The sequence below is a fragment of the Phascolarctos cinereus genome, unplaced genomic scaffold (genome assembly GCF_003287225.1).
Source record: "Phascolarctos cinereus isolate Bilbo 61053 unplaced genomic scaffold, phaCin_HiC Scaffold_726;HRSCAF=1367, whole genome shotgun sequence".
NCBI classification, from domain to species: Eukaryota; Metazoa; Chordata; class Mammalia; order Diprotodontia; family Phascolarctidae; genus Phascolarctos; species Phascolarctos cinereus.
In genome coordinates this window covers 215,646,218-215,667,324 of record NW_027556098.1, presented here as the reverse complement: position 1 = coordinate 215,667,324, position 21,107 = coordinate 215,646,218, and the positions used below count along the sequence as shown (strand labels likewise).

At 35.5% G+C, this 21,107-nt stretch overlaps 1 protein-coding gene across 4 annotated transcripts in view; it reads left to right on the top strand.

Annotated features, from left to right (window-relative positions):
• MAP3K20 (mitogen-activated protein kinase kinase kinase 20) overlaps nucleotides 1-21,107 on the top strand; it is a 209,649-nt gene that overhangs the window by 124,275 nt on the left and 64,267 nt on the right. For all 4 annotated transcript variants that reach the window (XM_020990990.2, XM_020990989.2, XM_078146970.1 and 1 more), the window contains exons 9-10: nucleotides 5,874-5,948; nucleotides 12,742-12,848. In XM_020990990.2, coding sequence (XP_020846649.1) covers nucleotides 5,874-5,948; nucleotides 12,742-12,848 — 182 coding nt within the window. The remainder of the gene's footprint in view (nucleotides 1-5,873; nucleotides 5,949-12,741; nucleotides 12,849-21,107) is intronic.

Sequence of the window (21,107 nt, the reverse complement as noted above, 5' to 3'; positions counted from 1 at the left end):
AGAGTAAACCAAAAAAGGACTGTTGACTAGTAGTAACCAAGTTTCTAACTTTTCAAACACTTAATACAGGATAACCTTGCAAATTGTCCTTCAGACTTATTGGGGATGACAGAAGTTTTCTGGTTAGCTAATTAAATGGGGGAAAACATATTTGCTGATTATAAGGGGGGAAACCTTAAAATAAAATTGTGGTTGAGAATATTTCTTTCTTTTTGTTTAATAAGGATTTATTTAATTGTGATGTTATTTCCTGGTATACCATTAGATAAGTGGTCACACATTCACAAAAGAACTGACTTCTTAAGCATATGAGATCTAAATGAGGGGCTTGACAGTTGGATTTTTGCTAGTGAGGTGGCTAGATGTTTGGTACTGGCCTTACAAATGAAAGTGAAGAAAATAACTGATGTTCAAAATGAAATGCAATCTCTTCTTTTTAACTTTTCTTGCAATAAATCTGAGAAAAGGTACTTCCAAGAATAAATGTGTTCCCCAAACATGTGTAGTACAAGAGAATGCTTGAAATCAGAAAACAGCATTCCACATGAATGATGGTAAGGTACAATTGTGGATCCAAAGCTTAGTCAAGACAATGGAGTAGCTGTGAAGGATGTGAAAGGGAATTTGAAAGCTGGCTTTGGAGAATTAGCTTTAGGATTTGGGGATAACCATTTTTTAAAGCCCTTCTTTCCTCTCAGACTTTGTAACAGAACTATAGGCTGGTCATGCAACTATTTTATTAAGTAGAAAATTCCTTTATGTCGTCAAGGTCCATTTCTAGCTCACTCATACGTGAGCCATTGTTTACAAAGGTAGCGATGTGTTCCAGTTGGTTTATGGGAAATGTGACCTGTAAGATTATGATACAAAGCACCTGATACTCTGTGTTAATTAAACAAATGTATGTCAATCAAAGAAGGAATATTATTAAATTCTCTTAACAAGATGGAAGAAAATTGGGCTATATAAAGATGTTTGCTTTCCTCCCTTTTTACATGATTAACTTACCAAAACTATGGAATTCAAATTTTTCCTAATTTCCATTATCATCTTTCAAACGGAGATTAAAGATCTCATTGGACTATTAGCGGCAATCATTCTAGTACATTAAGTTCTCCTTTTGGCATATTGTGAGGCCTTCAGAAGAGATGATTTTATTTCCTGTTGAAATTGAGATGCTACACCAGCACTTCTTAACCTGGGATCCATGAAGTTTAAAAAAAAATTGATAACTGCATTTCAGTATAATTGGTTTCCTTTGTAATCTTATTTTACGTAATTAAAAACTTTAATAATCTGAGAAAAGAATACCATAGCCTCCACCAGACTGCCAAAGGGTCCATGACACAAGAAAGATTAAAAGCCCCTTTCTACATTAAAGAAAATAAAATTTATAGAGTTCCCTGAAATCCTAAAAAGATTCTACATGAAAAACTTATTGAACTAGTGAGTATCAGAAATGCAATCCAAAGCAATGCTGAATTAGCAATAAATTCTTTAAAAGGCCTGGCAGGCAGGAAATTGATTGGGCATTACTAAGAAGTTCAAGTTTGTAACAAATTTGGAAATCCACTCTAGTCATTTTAATGAGACTGAACCAACGACTCATTCAGAATGTTATGACAGCACAATTCCTGCTTTATAAATATTTAGCTTCTTGCTTACTTTAAAATATGTTTAACCCAAACAGCAGAATTACCATCCATATTTAAGATAGCGCTTATAAAATTTAGTCTATTGTTTTGGGATATATTTTAGAAAAAAAAATTAAGCAAATTTTACAAATTGTTTCTTTAGAAACTCCTTCTGAAAAGGAACAACATAATTTTAGGGAAAATCCATTTCTAAACAAATGTTTTAAAATATATTTTAACTTATAATCTGGATATGTTTTAATTTGTTACAAATACTAAAGGTTTTATTTAGCACCTTATTTTCCCATAGTTATGTGTAAAAACAACTTTTAACATTCTTTTTTTTTTAACTTTGAGTTCCAAATTCTCTCCCTTCCTCCCTCCACACCCCTCCCCCATTGAGAAGGCAAGCAGTTTGATACAGGTTATACATGTGTAGTCATGCAAAACATTTCAATATTAGATATGTTGTGGAAGAAAACACAGAGCAAAAAAAGAAAAGAAAAAAGAAAAGAAAAGAAAAAAACTCAAGAAAAATAAAGTTAAAAAAAGTATGCTTCATTCTGTATTCAGACACCATCAGTTCTTTCTCTGGGGATGGATAGCATTTTTCATCATAAGTCCTTCAGAGTTGTCTTAGATCACTGTATTGCTGAGAATAGCTAAGTCATTCACAGCTGATCATCTTACAATATTGCTGTTACTTTGTCCACAGTACCTTTCACTTTGCATCGGCTCATGTAAGTCTTTCCAGGTTTTTTTGAGAGTATCCTACTCATCATTTCTTATAGTACAATTCTATTATAATCACATACCACAATTTGTTCAGCCATTCCCCAATTGATAGGTATCGCCTCAATTTCCAATTCTTTGCCACCAGAAAGGTCCTTTTCCTTTTTTTTTTAATCTCTTTTAGGATACAGCATAGTAATGGTATTGCTAGGTCAAAGGGCATGCATGGTTTTATAGCCCTTAGGGCATAGTTCCAAATTACTCTACAGAATAGTTGAATCAGTTCACAACTCCACCAACAGTACATTAATGTCTCATTTTTCCCACATCCCCTCCAACATTTGTCATTTTCCTTTTCTGTCCTATTAGCCAATCTAATAGGTATGAGGCAGTATCTCTGAATTGTTTTGATTTGCATTTCTTCAATCAATTATAAATTGGAGCATTTTTTCATATGGCTATAGATAGCTTTGATTACTTCATCTGAAAACTGTTCATATCTTTTGATCATTTATCAATTGGGGAATGGCTCTTATTTTTTTTTTTATAAATTTGACTCAGTTCTCTAGGTGTTGGAGAAGTGAGGCCTTCATCAGAGAAACTTGTTTCAAAATTTTTTTTTCACGGTTACTATTGCTAATTGTAATTTCCTCTACCAGTTGTTTTTCCAATGAGATATTTCATTTTGTCTTCTATTTTTTCATTCTTTTGGGTTTTTTTTTTATTGTTTCTTGATTTCTCATGAAGTCATTAGCTTCCGTTTGCACAATTTAAATTTTTAAGGAATTATTTTCTTCAGTGAACTTTTGTACCTCCTTTTCCATTTGGCCAATTCTACTTTTTAAAGTGTTTTTTTTTCTTTAGTGAATTTTTGTGCCTCTTTTTCCATTTGGCCTAATCTGTTTTTTTAAGGTGTTATTTTCTTCAATATTTCTTTGTGTCTCCTTCACCAAGCTGTTGATTCATTTTTCATGATTTTCTTGCTTCAGTCTTATTTTTCTTCCCAATTTTTCATCTACCTTGATTTTCAAATCCTTTCTGAGCTTCATTTTCAAAATCTTTTTTAAGCTCTTCCATGACCTGAGACCAATTCATATTTTTCTTGGAGGCTTTGGATGTAAGAGCTTTGACTTTGTTATCTTCTTCTGAGTATATCCTTTGAGCTTCCTTGTAACCATAGTAACTTTGTATGCTCAGAATTTTTTTCCCTGTTGTTTGCTCATTTTCCCAGCCTATTTCTTATCTTTTAACTCTTTGTTAAAGTAAGGCTCTGCTTCCTGTGTGGAGAGTGCATTGTCCCAAGTTTCAGAGGTTTTGTGCAGCTATTTTCAGAGATACTTCTAGGCACCTTTAAGTTTTCAGTTCTTCCAAGGTGGTATGATCTAAGGATAGGTGTTTACTCCTCTTATGGCCTGTTCTTTGGTCTGTGAGTCACCACAAGCTCTCTTTTCTACCCTGGAAGTGTGTAGAAGGTCCCTGCTCCACTATGGTGACAAACTCTGCTGTGCTAGTGCTCCTCCTCACCCTGGGACTGCCACCCAGGACTGTGACCCAGATTCGAATATAGGCAAAGCAACAGAGTCCTGCCTCAGTGCTAGCAAAGAGACCCCTTACCCTTATGACCAGTTGTTTGACCTCCTTACCATCTGTGGGCTGAGAACTCCAGGAGCAACTGCTGCCACTGTTGATTTAGTGGCTCCCAAGGCCTGCTCCTGGTTTGCTGGGGCAGGGGCTGTACTGGCATAGCCTGAACTATATGCGCTCTACTCTCACCCAGGTGTGACAGACCTTTCTTGACAGCCTTATAAATTGTCTTTGGCTGGAAAATTATTTCACCCCATCCTTTTTGTGTGTTCTGCTGGTCCAGGAATTGTTTTATGGCATTATTTAAAGGTGTTCAGAGGGGTTTGAGGGAAAGCTCAGGTGAGTTGCTACCTTTTTTCCACCATCTTGGCTCTGCCCAAAAGCATGGTACTTATAAAATGTTATTATTTCAGAATGCTTTTAAATGTATTATGGAAATCTATAGAAAGTATAATCATAATGTAAATATCTTCAGGCTTTTTTAAAACTATTTTAAACCACTAAACCAAATATAAATATGAAATATCTGATTATAGATTTATCCAGTGTTTCCAAATGTAACTTTTCTAAAGACAAATAAGTTACATTGTATATTGCCTCCTACATATCTAGTTGAAAAGTTAATGTAGTTAAGAAATAATGGGAGTGATATATTCTACTATCCAACTTTGCAAGTACTATAAGAATAAGAGACATATGCACCTGCCATGTCAAGATAATTCTTTTAATAATGTTTTAAAGTTAACATTTCTACTTGAGTGAATTAAAAGACACAATCAATTTCATACTTATAATTAGACTATATATTATTTTAATGGGTTTTTCCCCTTCTATAAATAGCTTACACTTTTTAAAAGGAAAGGTAAAAATGCCTGGCTATTTTAATAATCTAAGTGTTTAGAGTTTTCTGTATGTTACATTTTGTTGGGTTTTTTTAAGGTATAATTTAATACGTCTTATTTCACCATGCTTACAAAGTGTCAAGATTGGAATACATCTAAGTACCTTGCATACCCTCTGATAAAGCAGGAATTTCTTTCTTTTTATTGTTGCAGCTTTTAAAAGATATCTTAAGCTAGATATAGACCATCAACCTGTTGCTGATTTTAAAAAAAGGAACTCCCCTCCCCCATATTTGTAGCCCCTCCCAAGTCTGACTGACTCCATTATTTAAAATCTGGATTTGGAAAATCCCTTTTGTAAAACACACAGTAGAACCCCTTCATAACTCTGAAACAGAACTGCTTTTCTTGACATAGGCTAATTGTATTATATCAGACTTTCATTGTACGCAATTGCTATTTTTGGGGAGACATGATTTGACTGAGCGTATGTCCCAAACCATGTAATAGTGAATCAAGCTGTATTAGGTTTCTCCTGTCTGATTTTCTCAGGCAGTTCTTTAGTGTGTCTACACATACTGCTGAAAAAAAAATGTGTAGTTCTTTAAATTTAGCTCTGTGATCTCACAGGCTAAAGACCCTCCCCCCAACCTCCAGTCATATTCTTATTGCCAAAAGCCAAACTCGTTTCCTTGCTGTCTGGCTTGTTTCCTTATAGTTTGAAACTTCATCAGCAACCTGAAGAAATACAGTGATAGAGCCATGGGTTTTATTTTCATTGTTGATGTAAGTTCCAACTTGCCCACACTCTGGATTCTTTCAGACCTGTCATAGTTCCTTTTAGACTTGCTCCTATGTTGACTTCTATTTGTTGGATTTTACCTGTTGCTCTCCTGTGACTTAACTGGGGAGGAGAGACATATAAAGCACAGTCGTTATGAATCTTTTTCTAGTCTATATTAACAGTAGCTTTACATTGCAAATCTTACTCAAGCTACTGTTCACTTTTTTAAAAAATAGCATTAGTTAAACTAACCATTGTTTTTTCTTAATTAACAAGTAAATCCTGTTTCTAATGCAGAGATTAACCATTCCCAGCAGTTGCCCCAGAAGCTTTGCTGAATTGCTGCATCAGTGTTGGGAAGCCGATTCAAAGGTATGTTAAAGAGTTAATGATTTTAAGTGTTTTTCAGTTTAGATTTTACATTTCATAATGTAAATAGTACCCCTAACTCTTCACCAAGCAGTAAAGCTGAAGTGTTGCTGCTGTTGGAATCTAAGCCCCATAGTAATCAAATTATTTATTTATTCCAATACACTACATTTTGACCTTTAGGAATTGTGGGTTCTCTCTTTCTTAAAAATTTTATGTCAGAACTCTTGACTGCCAGTCAAGTGAAGCTTATAGTCTCTCTAACATTCTCTTGTTGAGGAAGCTAAGAGCCATAGAGGTGAGAATTGGGACTGCAAACTGGTGGTATTGCCTTATTTATTTCAGTTGAGAAATCAAAGATCTATTTTCTTTGCAACTTTCAGTATCAATGACTTAAGGGTATGTTCATGAAATTAGTTAAGTGCCGAAGTCAACAACCTACTAAAAACATTGTAAATGAAGGGCTGTCACTTTTAACAGAGTTGGCTTATTAAACCAGTAAACCTTTAAGCCATTGAGCTCCTGTACTGATGAAGATACTGGTTGTCAGGTTTTAGCATTGCTATAAGAGCCAATGATTGTACAAATAGCAGACCTTTAAAAGAATAGGCATGTTCCATACAATATTGCCCAGACAAATGTTTCACAATAACGTCTTTGATACATTGTAGCAAACAACCCCCTCCCCAAGCGCACTAAAATGTCTTTACATTTGTGGCATTTATGACATTGTTCCTATGAAACTCACTGCCCCCTGTAATGTTGTTTCATTTAACAGTATGTTTTCTCAGAATCAATGAAATCATGTAGGGATGTGCCTGATTATGATTTTTTTATTCCATATTAAGTCTCAGTGGTTTGAAAGCATGCTAGAATTTAATTTGAAGAATTCTAATCAGTCAGCCAACCAGAATTTATTAATCACGCTCTATCTACCAGACATTGTGCTAAGTACTGGAGACTCAAAAGCAAGAAAGATAGTGCTTAGGTCTTCCCTGTCCTCAAAGAACTTTCTACTGTGGTCAGTCAGTTAATAAACATTTGTTAAGAACCTACTATGAACAAGACATTGTGCTAAGGGCTGGGAATGTAAAGAAAAGTAAAAGAGCTCACAGTCTAATGGGGGAGATGACATGCAACCAACTATGTACAAATAAGCTATATACACAATAAAGTGGAGATAATCAATAGAGGAAAGGAACTAGAATTAAGGAGATCAGGAAAAGTACTTCCAGTAGACAGTGGGATTTCATCTGAGACATGAAGGAAGCCAGAGAAGCCAAGAGGCAGAAATGAGGAGGGAAACCATTCCAGGCATAGGGGACAAGCCAGAGAAAATGCCCAGAGCTGAGAGCAAAAATGTCCATTTAGAAAAATTGACTGACGCACTTATATTGTTAGCTATTTATCTACTTTAATAGTAAATGACAATTTTCAAGACTAGTCTAGAGCATGTGTAGTATATCAGGATAAGTTACCACTTTCCCCACATGTATTTGTCTAATCTGACATTTTGACAGTAATTTTAAATTTTTTTCACAATAAGATTTTTTGATGCTTTTTTCAGGTTTTGTGATACCAAGAAATTTAATTTTTAAAAATTTCATCTCATTTTGTATATGAATTTGTTTTGTATACCTTTGTAACTAGTCACTTTGTAAAAAAAAAATTAGTCTGCAAAGTGAAATTTTTTGATTTCTTAAAGAAAATCCATTCAGTATTGTGTTGGATTGAAAATAGGTCATTCTTTTTTTTTTGTGAAATCTGACTTGTATAAAATTTGAGCAGACCTGTAATCTATATTATTTTTATTTGTATATATATGTATTTCATAGATATGTATAGTTATATTATATATGTATATATAGTTGTAGCTATTTTTTTTATCCTATCAAAGAGAGCTCATTTTAGGGTCATGCTCTGTACTTAGGTCAGTCTGTATTTGGACCAATTATGGTACAGAAGTATACACTAGGATTTGAATTTTAAAGCTATATATGTATATACATATGTGTGTATGTATACATACATACGTGTGTGTGTGTATGTATATTCATGGAGCTGTAGCAGGGAATGGCTAAACCATAGTGTTCTGAGGAATAAGGACCAAAGGATCATTTTTCATTTTCTACCCATATGACATTCAAAGCAAATTTTCAGAAGCTTTTTGTTTGTTTCCTACCTCTCTGTCATTTTATTATAATAAAAGGGTAGGGGGGTATGTGAATTTATCATAAGTACCTTTGTAACAATCACACAGTCTGATCCAACCCACTACTTTCTTACATAATTTTTTTCTAGCTAGTCTTTTCACTGTATCTTAAACTTGTCTTGGATTTTCTTGCCACTAAATCATTGTCTCTCTCCCCACCCACCGTTTTATGCTTCTCTGACTTTCTTCAGGCCACAATTCAAGTCTTATCTCCTGCACTGGATCAATCTGAAACTCTTCTAGCTGCCCAGTTAGCTCACGCTTGCTCTCTCTCATCCACTTGCCCTATATTATATTTTACTTTGTAATGCTACTGATTTTTATAGGTATGCCTACTTTACTGCTAAACAGTTGCCAGCAGTGAGTGTTATCTTATACTTTGTATTCCCCTGGGAGACAGTAGGTACTCAGGAAATATTAATTAAGTAGCCACACAAATCAGACTCCCAAAAATGCAGACTTGTACATTTGCTGCCTCCTTCTGAAGCTGGAATGCAGTAACTGCTCAACCAATAGACAGTAGTCTATGTTGAATGTTGTTTTCATGTGTTTGTGTGACAGAAGTGTCAAATGCATAGCCGGGCAGGCCCTCAGTAGCCCACAACACTACTGAATGTGGCTTAACTCATTTACAATATAATTTCAGTCTCATTTTAATGTGTTGATGTATTAATAAAAAGAAAAGAAATATATAAACATTTATGAGTTTCTATGTCAACATGTGATCTTCGGGATCTTTAGGTATACTTTGCTGTCCCCCATTTCTATTTGTTTGACACCATTGTGTTAATGAGTGGTTTAAATAGAAAATTCATTGCTTATTGGTGCCTATTATAGTAAAATATAGAGCCCATGTTTCAAAAAATGTTCTTCTACCACTAAGCATTTGCTAGTGCCTTTCTCCTCAAAATAGTCTTGTATGGATTTTGTACACAACTACATATATATCAATTGTCTCCCCCAATGAAATATCACCTCTTCAAGAGCATAGACTATTTTACTGAGAGTACCTGGCATAGTACCTACCACAGATAGAGTAAGTGCTTGATAAATGCTTATTGAGTGATAAGTAGACATAAATGATGGTTGGTTTTAAGTAGGTGTCAAGTCACTCTAGGATTATGTCAGTACAAACTAAAATATAGCATTTTGAGCCAAATTAGCTAGAAATATGAATTTGAGAATAGATAAGAACCCATAAGCAAAGCCAAATTTTTAAAAAGAATAAATACCAAAACCTTTCTAGAAGAGCTTTTGAAGCAATTTAGACCCAAATTTGACCATAATACTAATGTGCATGTACTTAGTTTCATTCAGCCACATATAGTAATCATTTGATCTTGAGATATAATCTCTTGAACAAATTCTAACTTTCCCATTGTGAATTTAGGAGTTTGAGGGTAAAAAACAAACAAACAAAAAGCAAACAAAAAAACATTTTTCATGAAGTAGTTAAAGATAAAGTGCTTTTTATCTCAGAGTTCATGGGCTCCTGCTAGCTGCTTTTTTACCTAAAATCAAAATCCACTGTTTGTGATATTATAATTATTTCCCATATGAGTGACTGTAGCCTCACAAATACTACATTAAACCTGATAAACGGCAGAGAGATTAAGTCGGTGGTAAAGATGAAGGAAGGAAAATAGCGTATATACTCCCTGGGGTTAGTTAAACAATTCTTTCATTGTTTTCCACGTGCTCTCAGTCTCTGGCCTGCACACTTTTCATTGAGCTGCATCCATTGACTACTGCCAACTCTTGTCAAAATAACTCACTTGAAAGGGATGATGTCTGGACTCTGAATGTTTGTCTTAGTTTGGTTTCTTATTTCAGTGGGAAGCTAAGAAATTACCCATCTTCATAAAGTAGGAAGCACTCAGTTCCCAAGAGAAAGAGAGGCACCTCAACACTGTTCCTACTTGTTTTTGTGCTCCCAAATTAAAATGCATGTTTTAATTGCTGCAACTGTAATTTGTTCAGAAATGGTATAATTATGAGGCATGATGGAGACAGAATGTGCATCATCCTTTTATTATCTCTCTCCATTTTTGTTTTAACCTTTTGTCTCAACCTTGGCTAGAGTCTGTCAAATGGAGTAGTATAGTCACTGCTCTCTAAAGAAATACATTTCAGTGCTGCATTTTCCATTTTTCACTGAACAGTACCATTCTTTTTTTCTTCCAGCTGTAAAAGAAGCTGTAATGTGGAGCAAAGTTGTGCACTTAGTATGATTTTGAAAGTAGTGGGCGTTTTTTTGTTTGTTTATTTGTTTGAGTGGCTTAGGAATTCTCCCCCACCCCCACCCCATACTAAGTAAAACATTCCTCACTAAAATCCTTCAATGTCTTGTCCTGGAATGAAGATAACCCAGCGTTCTTCATTACTGCCCCTTATGCCCTTTCAGAGCAATCCTGTGGCTTAGTGCCAATCCCTTCCAATTACCTTGTATTTGTTTTGTCTCTACTTTTATATTTCTGGGTGTACAGTTGTCTACCCTGGTAGAATGTAAGCTTCTTGAGGATAGGGACTAGGACATTTTTTTTCTTTTATCTCGAATGCCCAACATAGCATTTGACACATAATGATGTGCCTGCTACTATTATAATGAGCATGAACAAATGGTTATCAAGAAAATAAAAATTGCTAATTAAAAAAACACAAATAATTAAAAGACTAGCCAACTAGGAGCTAAGCATCAGCTTAGCTCAATACTAAAAAACTCTTCACCAGCTATTGCATGGAGTTTTGTTTTGTTGTTGTTTTGTTTTGTTTTCCCAATCACAGCAACTTATACAGATTTTCAACTAAGTTGCAGTGTTATAGTCTGTTTCAGCAAAAAGAGTACTTACACCAATAAAATACAGATCTTTGTGGTACTAAAGTAAATAAAATATAGAAACTAAGAGGAAAAGCAAGTTGTCATTCTAAGAGTATTCAATATTGCCTCCACAAGTTGGTTGGGGCATGGATACTCTTTAAAAAAAAAAAAAGAACATTCTTCATTGACCCTCCAGAGGTTTCCTAGTTCAGAAAGAATAAGCAAAGGGAAAGCAACCTGTGTTTCTTCTTGTGCATAATGGATGAGTAATTAAGAAACTAATTAACCTAAAATTTTGTCTTGCCTTTGCCAGTAAGGCTTTGGTCTTCCTAATTGGTCTCCCCATTTCTAGTGTCTCTCCCTCACCAATTCATCCTCCACACAACTGCCAAAATAGTCTTCCTAAAGCATAGGTCACACCATGTCACACTCTTGCTGGAAAACTTGCAATGGCCCCTTCTTAACTAAGGATTCAATTCAAAAGCCTCAACTTGAAGGATTGAAGACCTTTAATAGCAAAGCCCCAGCTAGGCTTTTTAACCTTATTTCATGTTATTCTCCTTCCTACATTCTATGGTATGGTCTACCAAGTTTTGTTTGACTATTTTCCAAATTTGACATTGCATCTTCTGTCTCCATGCTAGCCATTCCCCGTACCTGGCCATGCCCTCAAATCTATTTATCTGAATCATTTTCTTCCTTCAAGGCAAAGTTTGGGTACCACCTCCTCTTTCATGAGCATCCCAATGGTTAATGCTCCATTTTAGAAATTACTTCGTATTTACTTTCTTGTTATGTGCTATATCCCTCCACTAGTAGAATGTAAGCTTTTTGAGACCATGGATTGTTTTGTATCTGTGTTTGCTTCCCCAGTGCCTAGCATAGTTCTTGTACAAAGAAATCATTGGTTGAGTTAGTTTATCCCACCTTCTATAAGAAATCTTTCCTGACTCCCCTTAATGCTGGCATCTTCCCTCTAAGATTATCTCCAGGTTATCTTGTATATGTCTTATTTGTACATAGTTGCTTATATGTTCCCTCATTAGACTTTGAGTTCCTTGAGAGCATTTTTTTTGGCTTTCTTTGTAGCCCCAGAGCTTAGCATAGTGCCTGGCACATAGTAAGTGCTTAATAGATACTTATTGACTTGACTGGTCTTAAAATTCGTCTTGGGTGAATGAGCTATCAAGTAATACTGAGTTTCCCTCACTATTAAAGAAGCCATTATATAAAGATTCTGTCTTTATGACCAATGTCCTTAATGAGGATTATTTAAATTTTTTATTCTTATAATCCCCCCCCTTCCATGCACTTGTTAGTTTGAGAAGTCATCTTCTTACATGCACTCGAGGCTGTCTTCCAGAAGAAAATATCAGACTGGTAGCTCCAAAATTATCTCCCAGACATGTCTCTGAATTGAGGATCTGATTTTTTTTTTAGTGTAGATTATCTTGAAACAGGGCAAAAAGGGATGGACTCAAATGTATCAAATCCCAGCTCTGGAACTTATGACCAGTGTACACTGGGGCAATTCACTTCACCTTTTTTGGCTTCAGTTCCATCTTCTCTAAAATTAGATGAGTTGAATTGAAAGGTCTTTAAAGGTCTAAAAGCCACATCTATGATTCTTTGATCTTTGGGTGGGAAGGATATAATTTTTTATAATATAATATAACTTATTGTTATATTTATGTTTCCATTAACTCCAAACCAAAAGTATCTCTCCCTTGAATCCCTGCTGAAAAAGTACTTATCCTATTTTTCAGAAACGTCCATCATTCAAGCAAATCATTTCAATTCTGGAGTCCATGTCAAATGACACTAACCTTCCTGACCAGTGTAACTCATTTCTGCATAATAAGGCAGAATGGAGGTAAGTATCTACATTTTGAAATTTTAAACCAGCTTAGTTTAAAATTATTTTTAAAATATGGGCATAAAGATTGGGCCTGTGATGTAATTGGTATAGAGGACTCTTGTTTGAAAAAAAATCCTTCTACCTCTGCAAATTAGGTCTTTCTTTGTAATATTTGGTCTTGGTGACTTTCCTAGGGCACTAAGAGGTTGTGATTTGCTGAGGGTCACAGAGCCAGTATGTGTCCCAGGCCAGATTGGAACTCCTTTCTTTCTGGCTCCAAGGCCAGCTTTTTATCCATTCCACATGCTGCCTCTCAGAAGATAGGAACTATTTAAAGAGCATGGGGAGTGTCACAGCTGTGTACAGGCCAAGGAGCAGGAAAAAGCTCCCCATTTCCAGTCTTAAGTACATTCTAGAAATGTGAATACTTCTGTGAAAAGTTTGACAGCCTACCTAATATGCTCTCCTGTTTATAGGTAGACAGAAAATAACATGAGTTTCCCAAAGACTGTTCCATGGGACTTGTTGCTTTGTAGTGTTTGGAAAAGAATACTGAAATCAGATCTTCTTTGGGAGAAGATTGTTACCAGACATTTCTCTGTGTACACTCTATATTAGGAAGCTTTGGCTCTCATCCAGTTAGAACACTGCTGTAAAACTATTTCCCAGTCATAAAACTAGCAAACCAGTGTACTGGTAGATGATGAGAAGAGAAGGGGCAAAGAATATTCTTTTTGAAATGAGATTTTAAACATTTACAAAGTTATTGAACTCTATGAATTTGGTAAAAAACAGACTTAATAATGATGCAATTACATCGTGTGAGTGGAAAAAGTGAGCACAGGATGAAGAATTTGAGCCAGGTCACATGATGCTCAAGTATAAATAGCATGTTTTAGAGCTGACATTATTCTTCAACTGACTCAGCAGAGATTCTAAGTAACTTCACCCCAGCTCCCTTCCACTTATCACTAAGGAGACACTTTGCGCCATCTGCTGATAACAAATTAAAACTACAAGCGTTTAGAAAAATAGCTGCCTATCTACTGCTATTCCTGTAATTAGGCATTTTCTTGAGGTTTTGTGTTTTTGTGGCTTTTGCATTGAACTCATTCATTTTCATTATTTTTAGTAAATGCGCCACTAAGACCAGGGAATTTAGGTAAAATGAATTAATTTAGAGATCCAAACGGGTCTTTTCCTAGGCTGAAGGAAGCAACAGGAATGAAAAATAAAAGCTCTCTTCATTTCCTACTAAATCAATTGGAAATAAGGAAGTAAAACATTGCCAAACTCTGGGATTTCTCTTTGAAGTCTAACAAATTTAAAGTTTGTAGATAGTGAGTTAGTACTGCATAGAAATGATAGGAATAGGAAGAGATCACAAAAATTCAAATAAGTCTGTGAATATAATTAATTGATTTGGCATGATGAACATAAGTTATTATTGAAGGCTCTTCCACTATCTAAATATTATCATGTGTCAGCCACTTACTTGATCATAGCACAGCCTAAACTTCTCATTTTACAAATGAGACCCAGAGAAATTAAGTGACGTGTCCAAAGTCATATAGGTTGTAGGTAACAGCTTAGAAAACAGGTCTTCTGGCTGTAAATATTCTTTCCATTATGCCACACTTCCATTAATGCTCTAGTGAAGTACTAGTCTAATGCTTTGTCATGACATGAAGGTAATCCAGGATTCTCCAAGGCTTTGAAAGCTCCAGACCAAGTGTTCTTAATTTGGGGGTGGGGGAAGAGGCTGAACCCCTTTGGCAACCTGGTAAAGCCCATGTATTTCCTCTCAAAATAATGTTTTTAAATGCATAAAGTAGAATACAGAGGATTACAAAGGAAATCAATTATGTTGAAAACAATTATCAAAATATATTTTTTAGGGGCAGCTAGGTGGCGCAGCGGATAGAGCACTGGCCCTGAAGTCAGGAGGACCTGAGTTCAAATCGGGCCTCAGACCAAACACTTGACACTTACTAGCTGTGTGACCATGGGCAAGTCACTTAACCCCAGTTGCCTAAAAAAAAAACCTAAAAATATATATATATATATATATATATATATATTTAAAATAAGTTCACAGACACCTGGTTAAGGACCACTGCTCTAGAAGGTTCTGGCAAGATGGAAAGACTTCAAGGAAGGTTTTCATAATTAGCCATGTGGCTATTGTCTGAGGACCAGTTTCACTAGTTTCAGAGAGGCTGATCACTAGAAACTCAGCTACTAGGGGATTATTTTATTTACTTTTTTTTCCCTAAGGAAGTCATAAAATTATTAAGTCATGGAATGATTATGATTTATGTTAATGGATGAAGTACATGCAAAATTACATGTAAGATCACAGGTCCTTCATAAAGTACTGAAGGAAGAAACAGTAGTATTATATATTAGATGGAGTACTGGGCTTGGAGATGGGAAGATCTAGATTCAATTACCACTTCTAATATTTACTAGGCCAGTCACTTAACCTCTATGGGCCTAAAGCAATTCTCTAGGGTTCATATACTAAATTTTTTTGAGATTTAGGGGTTGGTGCCAAAAGTTTTCACCCTAGGAATAAATAGTATTTGAAATTCCTTCTTTTATTTGGGTATACTTGAGAAATAACATTGTTTCATAAAGTACCTGCCTAGGAAAAACTTACAAATTTTATCTTCCTAAATTAGCACATTTTATTCTGAAAATTTTCTGAATTATTAAAATAATTCTCTAGTCAATAATTCACTTAAATCTTGTCACCTGTCTTCTGTGACATGAAGTACAAACAACTCACCCCTCTTTTTTCCTTTTTTTTTTTTGGTAGAAGAACACTGATATTGGAAAATACTCTACTGTAATTTTTTTTTCAGTAGACATCATTGGATGATGTCGTTGACCTTCAAAACATTTTTCAGTTTTAAATTAAAATGTATACCGCATGAGGCAGATATGGAGTCTTATCATAATCTTACAGACAACTAGGACAAAGATGAAAAATAGGAGGCCAAAGTCTTAAAAGAGACTTTCTAAGATAGAGGTCAGCAACTTCTTTACCCTTTAATGCCACTGAGGGAGAGGCAAGTAGTGCTCATGAGTTGTCCCATAAAAAGTAAGATAATAATACCTTATAGTGGTATAGACATGTGTAATGAAGTTTCATATCCATTATCTCGTTTGAATCTGACTACAAGTACATGAGGTAGGCAGGTGGATATCATCTCCATTTTACAGATGAGAAAATTGAGGCTTAGAGAAACAAAATGACTTGTCCAACTCTGAAGCTAGAACAGAGCTAGGATCAGAGCTCAGGTCTGCTGACTCCTAACCCGGGGTTCTTAGTTCTATGCCATACCTAAGGAGAAAAAGAGGACAGAAGTTGAGGTTTTTGTTTTCTTTTGTTTCAAATTTTTATGAGAGAAAAGTTCAAAAGAAGGAGAGAGGAAAAAGTAGGGAAAAAGTATAAAAGGAAAGTAATATAATGAAAAGTGATGTGCTACTAACAGTTGCCTTATATGCCACTCAGTGGCACCATTTCTATAGGTTGCCAATCTTTTATGTAAAACTTGTGAGGAAAAAAAAACTTGTGTAAAGACTACACAGTAGTTTTATGGTATTTTATTAGGCTGGACCTTTAGTTTGATATAAAATTAGTTAAAGTTATATAGAAAGTTCTGGGCAAGTTCACTCTGATGAATCAGACTAAAAGTTTAGCTTTTTAGTTAAATTTTAACATTCAGGTGTTTCTTAATATAATCTGGCACTCAAGCCTGACATTTGTATAAGGCTTTCCTTATTAGTGGCAAGATGGATTATTCTATGCTCTGTGCCTACCTGAGGGGCAGAGCTAGCCAGAGCTTGGGAGAGGAAACATCCTGGTTTCTGGCTTCTAGCTGTCAGAGAAGGCACAATTCATTCCACATTCTCTTCAACTCTCCCCCTCAGGCAGGTATATAGCACTGAGTAATCTTCTTTCTATCAATGAAGAAAGTCTTATGAAAATGCTAGGCTTGAACCCCTAGTTACATTAACATCTTAATTTCTCAAAAAGACTAGGATGAAATATCCATTATTTATCACATTTCAATTTTTTTTATGTGTACAAATACCCAATTTTAGCCAGAGTCAAATTTCAGCAAGTGCTTTAGAAATTATGGAATTTTGACAGTTTTCTATACCTAACAAAGCTTCATGGCATACATGAAGTGAAACTTTACTTTCAGAAATAAGCTGAATACATGGTTTGAATATGCCTACTGAGTCTTCTTGAAATTAGATTCTTTCCACTGCCTTTCTGGGTGGTAGAAAGGAAATTAAGTGTTTAAAACTTTTCATAAATATGTTAGGCCACAATATTTTCATCATGCTTCATTATTTACTAGCAAATTAGTAATGATTGAGTTCATGATTACAAGTATTAGGGAACCAGAAAATGTCTTCTGGGTAATATTTTCCTTTTTCATTAGAAGTCTTAGTTTCCTACAGTTGCCTAAATCCTTTTAGGCCAAAGGCCTGTGGTAATTTGCATGGCTGAGGTATGTGGTGTGTGTGTCTGTGTCTGTGTGTGTGTAAGAGAAATCAGATTTAGTATGTGTATTTTTTCCATGCTTTCTGCAATTTATTGTTTGTTAGTGTTCTCCACTGGTGATTGCAATATCATGAGAAGAAAACCCAAAAAGATTAAAGACCATTAATCTTTGGATTTTGTTCTGTATATGTAAAAATCATATATAGAATGTTGATCTTGTGACAAATTATAGTTGCTCTTGAGTCACACAATGCAATGGCTTAAAGATTAATTAGGGGAAACAAATATCAGCCATGTCTGACCCTTTTTAGATTCCTGTATTTGTGAATTTGTGCACTTATTTGACAATAAAGCTTTTCCTCTGATGACATTGATGATTTATTATGCCATACAACTTTATCAAAATACACAATGTGGCTGAGTTTTTTTTCTTTTGCAGACTGACCTTTTATTTTAACAGAAGTTTCTGTCTAATGAAAAAGATAATTATAGTACAGTGCATGATTTTGACATGAAAAACTGCTGTTAGTAGGACTTTACCTTAGATGGATTTGGCTTAAGAGAAAACCATAATTTGCATAGATTAAAACACCTAAAAACTACATTTAAGTAGCATTGAGGTTGAGCTAGGGAGGGTATCAACAAAGCAAGGGGGACCACTGTTCTTAATTTGTCCTGCCAGCACAGGTATTACAGCCCTCACGGCACATGGCGTCAGGTACTCTCATTAGCCTTGGGAGGCACAGGGAAACAAATTAAAACAAATTAAAAATGGGAGATGTTCATGCCTTCAACCTATTTGTTTCTGTCTGTCTGTGTAACAGCCTATAACTTATTTAAATGTTGACTGATTTTCCAGGGAAATTAGAGATCCCAGCGGGTAGAGACATAAGGTTTTCAGTCCTGAAGCTAGGGATAAATCCTTAACAAGCAAAAATGTGTTTGTTAGCCATTTGTTCTGTTTTTAAAAAATACACGTTGGAGAGATCAGCATAATTGGCAAGAGAAGCGAATGCTCCAAATGGTAGGAACACTAACTACCTACCTCTTGTAGGATCTACAGAAGGGTAAGGGGCATGAGCTTTTGGCTATTATATTCTCCCTATCCATCTATTTAAAATACGTACTCACACACACACTCCAAAAAACTTTCCCTGGGAATGAGAATAAAGTTTTTTGTGTTTTGTTTTGGGGTTGTTCTTTGTTGTTGTTTTGTTTGTTTGTTTTGTTTTGTCACAAAACCCAAGGACAAATTTTAGAATTTTTTTTCATGTTAATACAAATCCTAGGCAATTGATGATTCAGTGCTCCTCTTTTCGATCTTTAGTAGAGGAATTTTTTTAAATCTATATTTGTGATTTAATTGGTATAGAGAACTCTAAGTGTGGAAACTGTAGAGGGACAGACTTAGGACAGCAACTCACCTTCAGTTTAGATACAGGCTTACAGCATTGTCTGGAGCACTGAGAAATGAAGTGACTTTCCCATAGTCACAGAGCCAGTATTTGTCCAAACCAAGACTTGAATCTTCTGGCTCCATGGCTAGCCCGCCCTATCTGCTAAAGCAAAGTATTTAGTGATGCTATTTTTGTGGTTTATGTACTTACTTTCAACGTGCTATCCCCGTGTGTTGGTGCACAAAGGGAAATAGGTTCTTCCCCCCCCACCCCATGATTGATTCACAAAGAATAAGTGCTTGAGGGTGGCACAAGCAGCTGCTTTTTAACATTAATTGCCTCACTTGTTTTAACAAGGCACTTTTCAGAGTACCTAATGTGATTAAAGCATATTATGATATTAATTGCTTGCCAGATTCCATCTTAGTGGGATATAAAGTTTTTGGTCCAAATTTAGACCTACCTTGACACCTGCTCCATGGAGAAGTTTATGCTGCTCAGACTATATTTAGGCATATACATGTAGTTATTAGAGTAGGGAACCACAACAGGGCACTGATTTACTCTCAGTTTCCCTGGGAGTGAAATGCCAGGCTTTAGAGTGCAGTTAACAGTTTTAATTAGGTACAGCCACCCTTCATTTTCAACTTCCTAAACCAAAGGTTTGGCTACCTATGACAAGATGTTTCTGAATAGTGCCTATAATAGCTGTTGTTAGCGCTTGACTATTATAACCATCATAAACATCTTTCTCCTCTTTTTTGGTCTCTTTGTCTTTGCATGTCCCTACTGATGGTTTTTTTTCTCCTCCTTTTTTTTCCTCCTTCCTTGTTTTGCCTTGGACTTGCCAATGACCAATAATGACATTTACAGGCATTAAAAAAGAGTACTGGATTTGGAATAATAAGTCCTGGGTTTAAATCCCAGCTCTGCCACTTGCTACCTATGTGACCTTAGGCAAGTCACTTAGCTTTCCAGGGCCTCAAGTTTCTAAAGTGAAAGCATTGGACTAAATGAACCCCTCTAGGGCCAAATAATTAATTCTGTGATCCCATGTGGGGTGCTCATTCAGACCTCAGAGATACAAAAAAACTACTTAGTCAGTAGGGATCATTTCAGGGGAAGTAACTAAAATTATTTTTTTTTTGCAAAGAGAAAGGAAACATCTAATATAATTTTTTCAGTGAAGCTTTGTGTGATTTCTGGTACCTGAGTCTCTAACTATAGGTTCCAAAAACCTTTCTGAAAGAACTCCTATTTCTGAGAGCAGGAGTTCTTAATGTTTTTTTGTGTTATGAACCTCTCTGACACTCTGGTAAAACCTATGACATTCTAAGAATGTATTTAAAGGTATAAAACACATAGGATTACAAAGAAACCAATTATATTGAAATACAGCTATTTATCTATCCATCTATCTGTCTTTAAAAACCAAGTTCACAGGCCCCAGGTTAAGAACCTATATGATTCAATTCAGTTCCATTTAAAACACAGTTAATAACTGCTTACTGTTTGCAGAGCATGATGTTAGGCTGAGGAAAACATAGAGTTTAGGTAAGACATAGCCCCAACCCTTGTGGTTAACACATACATATAATTATAATATAAAATTATACATGGTGAATGGAAAACAGTGCATTGTGATGTCCATTGGGAAAAAGTTGTTACTAGGTTTGGGAGGTGGTTGGTGATGGTGAAAACACCAAGAAAGGCTTCATGTAGAAAGTAGAGACGTTATAAGTATAGAAAATTGTATGAACAATGGCAGAAAGTATGAGATATATTCATGGAGGAGAGTAGTCCATTTTGGCCAGAGTTTAGAGTACATATTAAGGAATAGAATGAGGTTTCTGGAAAGACAGGATAATAAGTTTTGGACTTGAAGCACTATGATGTGGTCAAAGGATATGAATAGGAGTTTTCCAAAAAAGAAATCAAAATTATCAATAGTCACATGAAAAATACTCTAAGTCACTATTGTTTAGAGAAATGCAAATTAAAACAGCTCTGAGATACCACCTCATACCTATCACACTGGCTAACAGGACAGAAAAGGTGAAAGACAGATGCTGGAGGGGATATGGAAAAATAGGGACACAAATGCACTGTTGGTGGAGTTGTGAACTGGTGCAACCATTCTGGAGAACAATTTGGAATTATGCCCAAAGGGCTTTAAAACTGTATATACACTTTGACCCAGCAATACCACTAATAGGTCTGTATCCCAAACAGATCAATAAAAAGGGGAAAGGACCTATATGTTAAAAAAAATACTCATAGCAGCTCCTTTTGTGGTGGCAAAGAATTGGAAATGGAGGTGATGCCCTTCAGTGGAGGAATGACTCAACAAGTAGT